This window comes from Schistocerca piceifrons, chromosome 2, assembly GCF_021461385.2.
Source record: "Schistocerca piceifrons isolate TAMUIC-IGC-003096 chromosome 2, iqSchPice1.1, whole genome shotgun sequence".
NCBI lineage: Eukaryota > Metazoa > Arthropoda > Insecta > Orthoptera > Acrididae > Schistocerca > Schistocerca piceifrons.
Window position 1 is genome coordinate 858,581,618 of NC_060139.1, and position 15,109 is coordinate 858,596,726.

The window sequence follows — 15,109 nt, forward strand, 5'->3', positions numbered from 1 at the left end:
AACCACAAGTGAAATGTTGCAAGAGGAACATGATTTCTGGATTGTGTGGTGTTCAGTGATGAGTCAACCATCTAAGTGGGGAAGGTAAATAACCATACTGTTTGTATATGCACAATATCACAGTGACTCCCCAAAATTAAACTTTTTCTGCACTATGTTCAGATGTCAAGTCACATACCACTCCTCTTTTCTTCTTTCTCCCCCCCCCCCCCCCTTCCCACTTCTGCCCCAACAGCATCTCTTTGTTCAAGATTGGTTGAACATCAAAGTCCCTGACCATTGGGTTGGTCACAATGGTCAATACAACAGGGCTTTTTTTTTCTTCTGGCTCCATGTTCACCTGACCTCAAGTCATGATTTTTTCTCTCTGAGGCTTTATCCACAATCATGTCTATGTGCTCCACTGTCAAATGATTTTCCTACCATTGAGACACAGGACTGACGTGGCTATTGTTTGCATTACTCCAGATATGTTAACCAAAGTGTGGGGAAAATTGGATTTTAGGCTGAACATGAGCTGTATAATGAAAGGTGCACATTTTGAACAACTGCACGAAAAATTAGCGTAGTTTACCTTCAATTTTATATATTATTTGTTGTAAGTAGTCTACATTAAACTGTTACAACACACCATCAAAACTGGGATATGCTTTCATGGATATCCTGTATCTTAGAATTATAATCCAGTATATTCTCTAGATTTTTTATTCAGTACAAATATTTGCTTCTCATTTAGTGGTACAAGTAACACATAATACTGCCACAGTATCTGCCACACACAATAAATCCACAAACATCTATCAGAAACTGACAAGCAATTTATCTTTTCTGTAAAATGATAAAAATGATGTTAAGTATTGAGTAAAATGGTTTATATAATCATAGAACAAACTACAATTCATAGAGTAAAAAACAGGGTATACTTTAAAAATAATATTCTCACTGATGAACTCTTAGCAACATGTAAAATAAAGATATAGCTTTATAACATAATCTAAATCAATCAAACAGAAATTACACTCAGGCTTAGAGGTACACGGAATCCCTTAAAAATTCATGTATTACACTACGCTGGATGTGTTGAATCAATTTCCCCAGCTTGATAATTGTCCCTATGCACAGGATACCTTGCACCACTGATTTTAGCCCCACAATCTGGACATTTACCTTCATGCATCGCTCCTCCATGGTTTCCAATAACACAGTAATGTCCATTTGGGCATCTGAACCAGTGACCAGGTGTTACACCTACTGTTTTCACAATCTCTCTTCTAATTATTTCATTATCAAGTGGGACTTCTACTTTACATGCTTCATTCAATTTGTCTAAAATTTCTTTCACTTTTTCATCCTGTATTGATGTAAATCTTTCAATAGACTTCACTTCTTGCACAGCTTGTTTGTGTAATGCCTTAATAACCTCAGAAGAGTGGGATGATGTGAAGTTGAAGGTCCTCTCAATACTATAGAGCTGTGCCATTCTCACAAATCTGTTTATTTCTTGATTAAAATCAATAACCTCCTGTTGACTCATGTGTGTATTCCTTTCCCTGATCAAACAAACCAGTAAGTCAAATTGTTTCATAACTTTCTTGAAAGTGTCTTCACATGAAATGAAATGTGTGACGAGGGCCTCCCGTCGGGTAGCACAGGGAATCATTATTCGGAGAAAACAGCATTCCAGGGTTTCCAGAAGTTTTGAGATAAAGTCTATTTTAATGGATATTGAGTCAAGGTCCATCCTCGAAAGAAATATTCTCCTCCTCTTTTGTTGATGTTGAAGGTTTGAGTGTAATAATGTTAACGTCTTCTGTATTTCAGTGCTTTCTCCTGTAAAACCATCAAAACCAGCATTATGTAAAACTGAGAAACAATGTTATTCAATCTGTATATTGAGCAAGCAGTAAAGGAAACAAAAGAAAAATTCAGAGTAGGCATTAAAATTCATGGAGATGAAATAAAAACTTTGAGGTTCACCGATGACATTGTAATTCTGTCAGAGACAGCAAAGGACTTGCAAGAGCAGTTGAACGGAATGGACTGTGTCTTGAAAGGAGGATATAAGATGAACATCAACAAAAGCAAAACGAGGATAATGGAATGTAGTCAAATTAAATTGGGTGATACAGAGGGAATTAGATTAGGAAATGAGACACTTAAAGTAGTAAAGGAGTTTTGCTATTTAGGAGCAAAATAACTGATGATGGTCGAAGTAGGGAGGATATAAAATGTAGACTGGCAATGGCAAGGAAAGCATTTCTGAAGAAGAGAAATTTGTTAACATCGAGTATAGATTTAAGTATCAGGAAGTCGTTTCTGAAAGTATTTGTGTGGAGTGTGGCCATGTATGGAAGTGAAACATGGACGATAAATAGTTTGGACAAGAAGAGAATAGAAGCTTTCGAAATGTGGTGCTACAGAAGAATGCTGAAGATTAGATGGGTAGATCACATAACTAATGAGGAGGTATTGAATAGAATTGGGGAGAAGAGGAGTTTGTGGCACAACTTGACAAAAAGAAGGCACCGGTTGGTAGGACATGTTTTGAGGCACCAAGGGATCACAAATTTGGCACTGGAGGGCAGCGTGGAGTGTAAAAATCGTAGAGGGAGACCAAGAGATGAATACACTAAGCAGATTCAGAAGGATGTAGGTTGCAGTAGGTACTGGGAGATGAAGAAGCTTGCACAGGATAGAGTAGCATGGAGAGCTGCATCAAACCAGTCTCAGGACTGAAGACCACAACAACAACAACGAGAAACAAAATTAAATACATATTATGTACAAATCTGCCAAAATAATTTACTGATATTAAGAACAACATGCAAACAGAACTTGTTAAACTAACAGCAATTATTTTGGACTTGAAACACCAAACACAAAGATCAAGAGGCTTCATCAGTACTGTTTCTGCAATGACCTACATGCAAAACACTTTCTGAAGTTATCTTTTGTCATCACTGTCTGCATAATGAACACACATATTTGACAGCTCTGCCAATTTAACATAAAGCACCTCACAAAAACCAATCTTTAGGCAAATGCTGTGAGGATATTTTAATTTTAGATAGCTGCTCACATGCATTTGACTGAGTTTACCAACACTTCAAATGTATCTTCTTGGTGTGGCTCCAGCTTGCAAGGGGAGTGTAAGGTACAACTCGCTTTCAGAGTTTGTTGAATATGTAGACCTCTGGATATATCAGAATAATTACAATATAAATATTATTTGATATCCACTGGAAATTTTTGTGAAATGAAGTTTTATGAGTGATACAATTAATAAATGATGTGTTATATGCGGTGGATAGCACACTGGAGTGTTTCAATAAACATTTTATTGTCGTAAAACAGCCTTTTTATGGAAGCGGTAATTTCATCTGGTTCATACTCATGTCATGATAGTGAACAGTTGACTGATATAATGTTTTAGAGAAAGGGGGAGGGGGTGAGGAGCCAGAGTAAGTTAAGCTGTGCATGAAAATTGGCTGTCCAAAGATGCAGTAATATTTTGGCCTCCTGATGTCATATTACATGGAGGTGTTTCATATCAGTGTAATTCATTAATGCAGTGCGTGGGAAAGATATGTTATTTCAGCAGCTGATGTATCAGTGACAAACAGCAACAAAATTTCACATCTAAACACACTCATAAGATTCTTAACATTCTTACACAGTTACAAGTTTGAGGCAAATAAGTACTGATCTATCAGAGTCCTTACAAGTGAAGCAACTTCAAAATGAATAATGTCATATGTGATTAAGATTTTATTGATGTCAACTTTTATTTCAACATGTCTAAATTGACCAAACTGATAGTACAGAATACTCTTCATCAATATCTGGTAAAACTTTTTGAATATTATTAATTAAAATACTTCTCTAGGCATATTTAGTTCTCATTGTGGAAGTAAGTTGTTCGTAGACACAGGAACTCCACACACTCATAATTATGACTACAAGTTTATGAAGTTAATAAGCTTTATGAATTCAATTTAAGGTTAAGTATATCTTCAAATTAATGTATAAAATTAAATAGTGTAATATTGAACAATATTAGTAATACGCAGTACAGCTGAACTATCCAAAGATCATCTGTACAAAAAAAGAACTTAACAGATAAGTATCAAAAATACTCACTACCACAATAATTTTTTTTTTTTTTTTTTTTTTTTTTAATTTTAAAGACAAAGCAGAAAATATTCTTGCACTGACTTTACAATTAATTATATTCACTGTATGCTTTTTGTTTCTTGACGGAGAAGTCAATATTGAGATGGTTTTGTAAAGCTACGAAAATATCATGAGCGCACTAAAAGTTATTGTTAATGAAATTAGTAAACACTGCCACTGATTTGGAAAAGCAAAAATTTCTGTGCTTTAATTTAATGGAAAATATTTTCCCTTAGCTTAGTACTTAACTAATTTGCAGGTGAAAGTTCTGTGGATTTGGAGCTGATGGATAGAGATTTGAAATTAATAAATTCTACAAAAGCGCTACTGGAAGAATCTTCACAAATTTATCACAGTAATAATTACAATGAGCAATTAAAATGTCATGGAAATTTAGGTTAAGGAAAAACCTTGTAGAAATATGAGGCTAATTTTGTCACAAATTTTATCATGAGACTGCTAGGGATGTTGTATCTACCTTAGTTCAAATTCTAATTAGATTTAAAGTACTCAAATGAGCAGCGAAGGGAGGCGAAAACTTGGATTTCATAGTGAAGTGGCTGCTCATAAGCCACACATCACGGCGGTAAATGCCAAACAATGCCTCGCTTGGTGTAAAGGGCATAAACGTTGAATGATTCAACAGTGGAAAAACATTGTGTGGAGTGACGAATCATGGTGGACAATGTGGCAATACAATGACAGGGTTGTGGGTATGGCGAAAGTCCGGTGCTCATTAGTGTGGGATCCGTACCAGGTTGAGTTGACAGAGGAGATAGAGAAGATCCAAAGAAGTGCGCCACGTTTTGTCACAGGGCTATTTGGTAAGCGTGATAGTGTTATGGAGATGTTTAGCAAACTCAAGTCGCAGACTCTGCAAGAGAGGCACTCTGCACCGCAGTGTAGCTTGTTGTCCAGGTTTCGAGAGGGTGCTTTTCTGGATGAGGTATCGGATATATTGCTTCCCCCTGCTTATACCTCCCAAGGAGATGACAAATGTAAAATTAGAGAGATTCGAGCACGCACGGAGGCTTCCCATCTGTCGTTCTTCCCACAAACCACACGTGACTGGAACAGGAAAGGGAGGTAATGACAGTGGCACGTAAAGTGCCCTCTGCCACACATCGTTGGGTGGCTTGCGGAGTATAAATATAGATGTAGATGTAGATGAATGTCATCTACCAGTGTGTGTAGTGCCAACAGTAAAATTAGGAGGTACTGGTGTTAGGTGTGGTCATGTTTTTCATTGAGGGGGTTTGCACCCCTTGTTGTTTAGCGTGGCGCTATCATAGCACAGGCCTACATTGATGTTTCAAGCACCTTCTTGATTCCCACAGTTGAAGAGCAATTCGGGGATGGCGATTGCATCTTTCAACATGATCGAGGACCTGTTCATAATGCAAGGCCTGTGGCGGGATGGTTACATGACAATAACATCCATGTAATGGACAGGCCTGGACAGAGTCCTCACCTTTGGTATGTTTTGGAACACCAACTTTGTGCCAGGCCTCACTGACCGACATTGATACCCCATTCTCCAAGGAACCTTCCCGCACCTGATTGAACATATGCCTGCAAGAGTGGAAGCTGGCATAAAGGATAAGGGTTGACCAACACCATAATGAGTTCCAGTATTACCGATGGAGGGTGCCACAAATTTATAAATCATTTTCAGCCACATGTCCAGATACTTTTGATCACTTAGTGTACCTATGTCTCACAGCTTTTTCCCCATTGCTCTTGGGAATAAGGGAGGTTTTATGTGGACACCCCACATTATCATTACAGCATGGAAGCGCTGTAACAAATATGTATGGAAAGGTCATGCACAGAATTGTGGTTTGGCAGCTACGAGGCTCTTGGTGCTTGGTTCCTACTTGAGCAACGAACATAGAGTGACAAGTTTTTGGTTTAGTCCAGACCAGCAGCCATTTGTATAGCCATTAAAACATATGTGTTACTGTAGCTATGTTATACTATATTAAGCAAGGTTGGAACTGATGTCTTTAATTATGTTTGACAGAAAATCACAGAGCAAAATATGGTAAATTGGAGTAAAAATAAGTTATTGCTCCTTTCTTTATTGCAACCAAAAGCTGCACAATAACTGTAACAACAAAACAAAAAAACAAAGATATAATTTTATAATGTCGCGGAATATGGCCGCACACAGAATGAACATAAATATCTGGTGCACACAAACCACAAAAACTGAAAATGAAACCACTAAAAAAAACTCAATACGACAAGCTCACTACTGTCAACATTCCCACTCTTGTTTTAGTGAGTTTGTTTTGAGAGCATTAACAGACCTTTTCTGTTTGTCATGAATTTGTCTCTAGTTAAAGGTTTTGTGAATAAGTCTGCCAACTGTTTATCAGAATAAACATAATAAACTTCAATCTCATTATTTTCAACATGTTCATGTATATAATGGTCAATGTGCTTGGTATGTTTGTGATGTTCTGTGTTTTTAAACAGGCGAATAGCACTTTGTTTGTCAACATGGAGTGTTGTTGGTTTGTCTAACTGAAAACCAAGTTCACTGAGAAAACCAAAGAACCAAATAACTTCAGTAGCAGCATCTGAAGCTGCTATGTATTTGGCCTCCATTGTTGATCTGCTCACACATTTCTGCCAACATGAACACCATGTCACAGGCCCACCTGCTAACAAGCTCACATAGCCTGTAGTTGAGCGATGAGTGTCACAGTCACCAGCAAAGATAGCATCTGAGTAGACCACCAGTCCAGAAGAATCAGCTTTGTACCTTTTGGTCCGGACCCTGGTCCCTTGCAGATAATTAATAATTCTTTTAACAGCATGCCAATGACTGAGACCTAGATTATGTAAAATCTTACTCACCATGCTCACAGCGAACGTGATGTGTGACCGTAAGACAGTTGCTACCAACATTAAGCTGCCGACTGCCTGCCAGTAAGGTTTGCTTTCCATCTCTTTTACCTCATGTTGGTGCCATCCCCCGGTAGCTGAGTGGCCAGCGCGACAGAATGTCAATTCTAAGGGCCCGGGTTCGATTCCCGGCTGGGTTGAAGAAGATCTTTGCTTAGCGACTGGGTGTTGTGTTGTCCTAATCATTATCGTTTCATCCCCATTGACATGCAAGTCACCGAAGTGGCGTCAAATCGAAAGGCTTGCACCCAGCAAATGGTCTACCCAACGGGAGGCCCTAGTCACACAACATTTACATTTACCTCATGCTGGTTTGCAAGAGACTGGCCACTGTGCAACATAGTTCTAACATCAAAAGGAGTGGAGTCAGGTTTTGAACCATCCATGTTAAACTTCTGAAGCAAACAACTGATGCATCTTTGCTGCCCTATATAGATTTCTTTTGTAGAAGGGCTTTGTTCAATTTCCAATCCACAGAAGCATTTTCCATTGCCCACAGTAATTTTAAAAGTTGATCCCAGTGCTGTCAAAACATTTCCCAGTATTTTTGGAGACTTACAAATAAGCAAGCCATCATCCACATAAAGTTCCAGAACACCAGTGTCATCTGTTAAAGCATGAAAAATACATTTGTCTGCATTCAGTTGCACAAAGCCAAACATTGTCAGAAACTGTACAAATTTTTGATTCCAACAATGTGGTGATTGTCCGAGTCCATATAGACTCTTCCTCAGTTTGCAAACATTATTTGAGCCTTCTACAACAAAAGCTTTTGGTTGATCCATGTAAACTTATTCTTTCAAATTCCTATTCAGGAATGCAGTCTTAACATAAAACTGCCTAATTTGCATATCTCATGAAGCTGCTATGGCTAATAAAACTCTGATTGAATCATATCGGACCACAGGAGAGAATCTCTCTTGATAATCAATGCCTTCTTGTTGTGAATAATCTTTTGCACGTAATCTAGCTTTAAAGGGGCCAATTTTTCCCTCAGAATTCTGCTTCTCACAATAGACCCACTTACATCCAACTGCCTTGCAGTTGTGTGGTAATGGTACTAGATCTAAAGTTTTGTTCTTCTTCAAGAATGTCATTTCCTCTTCCATTGCTTGTTTCCACTTTGATGACTCTTTCGATGCCATTGCTGCTTCAAAAGTTTGAGGTTCAAAGACAATGTCAGAAGAAGCTATATCTCGGTCCCAAAAATGAGCAGGTGCTCGCAGATTAGACCAATCTCTCAGATTTATCCTTTGATTTTCTTTTGTTTGTTCACCAGTTTCATCCTCTTCAGATTCTTCTCGAATATCTTTTTGATTTTCTTTCATTTGTTCACAAGCATCATCCTCTTCAGATTCCTCTTGAACATCTTCTGCAGCATGGTCTCCCAGGTAAAATTCAGTATATCTTTGTTCTATGATTAAGCTATGGGTTTGTTCTTCATTGAAAGAGACATTAAAGGAGATTGTAACTTTCTTATACTCAGGATTGTAGAGGCGATAATTGGTACTATACACATCATAGCCAACCATGATCAATATCTTTGATTTACTATCCCATTTTGATCTAAATTTATCAGGAACATGTACGTATGCTGCTGATTCAAACTTCCTTGTCTGTCCCAAAGAAGGTGGTTTTCCAAACACGATCAGCCGTTTAAGATATATGCAGCACAATTTATTGCCTCTGCCTATAATTCATGAGACAAGTCAGTACTTAATAACACAGTGCATGCACACTCAGCAATGGACCTGTTTTCTCATTCAATTCGGCCATTCTGCTGTAGTGTATGGGGACTTTTTTTCTCACGTATTGTGCCATTTTATTTGATATAATCTTCAAATTGCTTATTTATTAATTCGGTCCAATTGTCACTTCTCAGAACTTTGATTTTGTTTCTAGTTTGTCGTCCAATCAGTTTCTGAAATTCCAAAAACATGGGGAAAGTATCATGATTACTTTTAAGAAAATGCACGAACCGGTATGAAGTGCAGTCATCCTTGAAAATTATGCACAAATGTGCACCTTCAAAAGGCAGTTTTCTCACATGTCCACTAAAATCTACATGAATAAATTTGCCAGGAACTATTGTCGTCATTCCAAATTTGAATCAAAAGATTTTCTTTCTTCTTGCCATACTGACATGGGCCACAATGAAGATTTTGAACTTTCTTCATACCAAAACCAGGTATTAAATTCAGGTCAGCCGTATTCTTGACACCACTGAAATGAATGTGTCCAAGGCTCTCATGCCAGATCAAGGTGGAATTCAAGGAAGCAGGATTTGCCCATAGTACATCTGGACATTTAAACAACATTTGATAACACTGATTGTCCATCTTAATTCCTGCTGCAGTTAGACCTGAACCACGAACTTACATTCTCTTGTTGTCAAAAATAACTTTCATTCCTCTTTTTTGTGACTGCTCCCACTGAAAACAGTCGCATGGGGTAGCTGCGCGGTCTGCGACGTCTTGTCACGGTTTGCGCGGGTTCCCTTGTCGGAGGTTCGAGTCCTCCCTCGGGCATGGGTGTGTGTGTTGTCCTTAGCGGAAGTTAGTTTAAGTTAGACCTATGACCTCAGCAGTTTAGTCCCATAGGAACTTACCACAAATTTCCAAAAAAATTTCCACTGAAAATAAATTTGTCTTTAGCTTAGTATATACAATGTGTTTTCCAAAGTGTGAGGTTGCCATTTTTCCTCAACTGATGACAATACTTCAGTTGATCCAATGCCTTCTGCTTTTACGATCGTGTTGTCTCCAATATGAACAAATGAGTCATCCAACTGAATTGGCTTAAATGTGCTAAACCATTCTTTGTATGACGTCACATGTTTTGACGCAGCACTGTCAGCTAACCAAATGTTCTCGCAACCTGGAGCAAAAATATACACATGTTCTGCGCTCAAAGCTTCATGCTCAGATGTATCAGTTTTCGTATCAAGTTTTGCTAAAAGTTCTCTGCACTCAGATTTAAAATGTCCCTTTTTGTGACAGTAATAACATTCAACATCTTTTCTACTGACCGTGTTGGACACACTGTGGTTACCAGTATTTGAACTGAACTTGCGTGTTTTGTCCACATTTACTACTGCAAAGGCTGTCGAGTTTTCATGACACTGTAAAAGTTTTTGTTCTTCTTTCAATAGCCTTAAAGTCAAATTATTGAACGTTTGTTGATCTTCAGCACACAAGCCCCAGGCAGTTGAAAACTTTGCTGGCAGATTTCCCAAAATTTTAGCCACTTTGTCAACTCCTGTAACAGGTTCCCCAATATCAGCTAATGCTTGTACCAAGGACTCAACTTTACCAATGTGTTGTGCGACTGTGTCTGTTGGTGACGTTCTCTAATCAAAAAATTTCTGCTTCAAGGCCATTTTATTAACTGTGGATCGCTGTTCATGAATAGTCTTGCTCACATTTCTACTGAATTTGTGTACACCATAACAGACTGCAATTGGTCAAATTCCATCCCAGTAGACAGAATGAGCATCACCTTCGCATTTAAGTCATCCCAAGCGGTTTGACTCTCACCAGCTTCATTTGGACTCAGTATCCCCTCAACGATATCAAGCACTTTTTGAGCATGAAAAAAATTTGCAACTGATATTTCCACAGTTGGAAATTCTTACAGTCAAATTTCTGGATACTGTATGTTTTCAATTTATCCATCTTCGTGAAGGCTGAATGTAAGTCAAACTTATAATACTCAGTTCAAAACAAAAACGAAGGTTTTCCACAGTAGACATCTACATCTACATCTACATGATTACTCTGCAATTCACATTTAAGTACTTGGCAGAAGGTTCATCGAACCACAATCATACTATCTCTCTACCATTCCACTCCCGAACAGCGCGCGGGAAAAACGAACACCTAAACCTTTCTGTTCGAGCTCTGATTTCTCTTATTTTATTTTGATGATAATTCCTAACTATGTAGGTTGGGCTCAACAAAATATTTTCGCATTAGGAAGAGAAAGTTGGTGACAAAGTTTGTAAATAGATCTCACAGCGCCGAAAAACGTCTTTGCTTTAATGACTTCCATCCCAACTCGCGTATCATATCTGCCACACTCTCTCCCCTATTACGTGATGATACAAAACGAGCTGCCCTTTTTTGCACCTTTTCGATGTCCTCCATCAATCCCACTGGTAAGGATCTCACACCGCGCAGCAATATTCTAACAGAGGACGAACGAGTGTAGTGTAAGCTGTCTCTTTAGTGGACTTAGTGCATCTTCTAAGTGTCCTGCCAATGAAATGCAACCTTTGGCTCGCCTTCCCCACAATATTATCTATGTGGTCTTTCCAACTGAAGTTGTTCGTAATTTTAACACCCAGGTACTTAGTTGAATTGACAGCCTTGAGAATTGTACTATTTACTGAGTAATCAAATTCCAACAGATTTCTTTTGGAACTCATGTGGATCACCTCACACTTTTTGTTATTTAGCGTCAACTGCCACCTGCCACACCATACAGCAATCTTTTCTAAATCACTTTGCAGCTGATACTGGTCTTCGGATGACCTTACTAGACGGTAAATTACAGCATCATCAGCGAGCAACCTAAGAGAACTGCTCAGATTGTCACCCAGGTCAGGACGCTTCCCTGGGGAACACCTGATATCACTTCAGTTTTACTCGATGATTTGCCGTCTATTACTACGAACTGCGATCTTCCTGACAGGAAATCACGAATCCAGTCGCACAACTGAGACAATACCCCATAGGCCCGCAGCTTGATTAGAAGTCGCTTGTGAGGAACAGTGTCAAAAGCTTTCCGGAAATCTAGAAATACGGAATCAACTTGAGATCCCCTGTCGATAGTGGCCATTACTTCGTGCGAATAAAGAGCTAGCTGCGTTGCACAAGAACGATGTTTTCTGAAACAGTGCTGATTACGTATCAATAGATTGTTTCCTACGAGGTGATTCATAATGTTTGAATACAGTATATGCTTCAAAACCCTACTGCAAACCGACGCCAATGATATAGGTCTGTAGTTCGATGGATTACACCTACTACCCTTCTTAAACACTGGTGCGACCCGTGCAATTTTCCAATCTGTAGGTACAGATCTATCAGTGAGCGAGCGGTTGTATATGATTGCTAAGTAGGGAGCTGTTGTATCAGCATAATCTGAAAGGAACCTAATCGGTATACAATCTGGACCTGAAGACTTGCCTGTATCAAACGATTTGAGTTACTTAGCAACCCCTAAGGTATCTACTTCTAAGAAACTCATGCTAGCAGCTGTTTGTGTTTCAAATTCTGGAATATTCCATTCGTCTTCCCTGGTGAAGGAATTTCGGAAAACTGCATTCAATAACTCCGCTTTAGCAGCACAGTCGTTGGTAACAGTACCATCGGCACTGCGCAGCAAAGGTATTGACTGCGTCTTGCCGCTTGTGTACTTTACATACGACCAGAATTTCTTCAGATTTTCTACCAAATTTTCAGACAATGTTTCGTTGTGGAACCTATTAAAGGCATCTCGCATTGAAGTCAGTGCCAAATTTCGCGCGTCTGTAAATTTTAGCCAATCTTCCGGATTTCGCGTTCTTCTGAACTTCACATGCTTTTTCGTTGCCTCTGCAACAGCGTTCGGACCTGTTTTGTGTACCATGGGGGATCAGCTCCATCTATTACCAATTTATGACGTATGAATCTCTCAATTGCTGTTGCTACTATATCTTTGAATTTGAGCCACCTCTCGTCTACATTTGCATAGTCAGTTCGGAAGGAATGGAGATTGTCTCTTAGGAAGGCTTCTAGTGACACTTTATCCGCTTTTTTAAATAAAATTATTTTGCGTTTGTTTCTGGTGGATTTGGAAGAAACGGTATTGAGCCTAGCTACAACTACCTTGTGACCACTAATCCCTGTATCAGTCGTGATGCTCCCTATTAGTTCTGGATTGTTTGTGGCTGAGAGGTCAAGTGTGTTTTTGCAACCATTTACAATTCGCATGGGTTCGTGGACTAACTGCTCAAAATAATTTTCAGAGAAAGCATTTAGGACAATCTCGGAAGACGTTTTCTGCCTACCACCGGTTTTGAACAAGTATTTTTGCCAACATATTGAGGGAAGGTTGATGTCCCCACCAACTATAACCATATAAGTGGGGTATTTATTTGTTACGAGACTCAAATTTTCTCTGAACTGTTCAGCAACTATATCATTGAAGTCTGGGGGTCGGTAGAAGGAGCCAATTATTAACTTAGTTCGGCTGTTAAGTATAACCTCCACCCATACCAATTCGCACGGAGTATCTACTTCGACTTCACTACAAGATAAACCACTATTAACAGACACAAACGCTCCACCACCAATTCTGCCTAATCTATCATTCCTGAACACCGCCTGAGACTTTGTAAAAATTTCTGCAGAACTTATTTCAGGCTTTAGCCAGCTTTCTGTACCTATAACGATTCCAGCTTCTGTGCTTTCTATTAGCGCTTGAAGTTCAGGGACTTTCCCAGCACAACTACAACAATTTGCAACTACAATTCCGACTGTTCCTTGATCCAAGCACGACCTGTATTTGCCACGCACCCTTTGAGATTGCAGCCCACCCCGTACTTTCCTGAGGCCTTCTAACCTAAAAAACCGCCCGGTCCATGCCACACAGCCTCCGCTACCCATGTAGCCGCCAGCTGAGTGTAGTGAACTCCTGACCTATTCAGCGGAACCCAAACCCCCACCACCCTATGGTGCAAGTCAAGGAATCTGCAACCAACACGGTCGCAAAACTGTCTGAGCCTCTGATTCAGACCTCCACCCGGCTCTGCACCAAAGGTCTGCAGTCGGTTCTGTCAACGATGCTGCAGATGGTGAGCTCTGCCTTCATCTCGTAAGCAAGACCGGCAGCCTTCACCAAATCAGATAGCCGCTGGAATCCAGAGAGAATTTCCTCAGATCCAAAGTGACACACGTCATTAGTGCCGACATGTGCCACCACCCGCAGCTGGCTGCACCCTGTGCTCTTCATGGTATCCGGAAGGACCCTTTCCACATCAGGAATGACTCCACCCGGAATGCACACGGAGTGCACACTGGATTTCTTCCCCTCCTTAGCCGCCATATCCCTAAGGGGCCCCATTACGCGCCTAACATTGGAGCTCCCCACTACCAATAAGCCCACCCTCTGTGATTGCCCACACCTTGAAGGCTGAGAATCATCCTCTGAAACAGGGCAGGCAGCTGCATCTGGCTCAGCCAGAGACAGTACCTGAAACCTGTTTGTCAGACGCACCAGGGAGGCTTTCTGATCAGCCTCCGGGGATGTCTTTCGCTGCCTGCCACGCCTTGGAACGACCTCCCAATCAACCAAAGGCGAGGACTCAGCCCCACTGTGGGCAGCAACTGGGGCAACCACAGCGGCAGACCGATTTGGGGACAGACAGGACAAGGTTGACATCCCCGTGATACCCAAGTCCAGCTCCCCACAGTGGTGTCCATTGGCAACAGCCTCAAGCTGCGCGACCGAAGTCAGCGCCGCCTGCAGCTGTGAGCGAAGGGATGCCAACTCAGCTCTCATCTGAACACAGCAATCACAGTCCCTGTCCATTCTAATCGATGTTGAACAACAGTTACTGAAACACGAGTCCGTGTCTAGATAATGCAAGGGAAACACGCAAAGAATGTATGAACTAACCTGTACAAATGCCTAACGACTGCGCTACAATCTGCCTGAATTTACGATTACAGTAACTAAAACTCGAAATTACACCTCCTATACGAAACTCACACGCAATTTAAGTAAGAATCTACAAAGTAAACACAGAAAAGAAGCTATATACGTATCTTTCTGCACTGTCGATGTGCACCAACTGGGAGCTCAGGCCACACTGGTCTCCGAGAGCCTACTAGACAGACAAGTGCCACTGACGAACCAAAACAAAACGAGCGAAATATGATAAGTTACAGGACTTAAGCGTCACAGTTCACACAAATAAAACTCCAATCAAAAGCAATGAATTCACAGAACAGAAACAGATACTGTATGTATGTGTTTG

The 15,109-nt window shown here is 40.1% G+C and overlaps 1 protein-coding gene across 1 annotated transcript in view; it reads right to left on the reverse strand.

Annotated features, from left to right (window-relative positions):
* Nucleotides 1–689: 689 nt before the first annotated feature.
* LOC124775060 (NFX1-type zinc finger-containing protein 1-like) overlaps nt 690–15,109 on the reverse strand; it is a 439,199-nt gene continuing 424,779 nt past the window's right edge. The window contains exon 16 of the mRNA XM_047249854.1: nt 690–1,830. Coding sequence (XP_047105810.1) covers nt 1,067–1,830 — 764 coding nt within the window. The 3' untranslated portion in view covers nt 690–1,066. The remainder of the gene's footprint in view (nt 1,831–15,109) is intronic.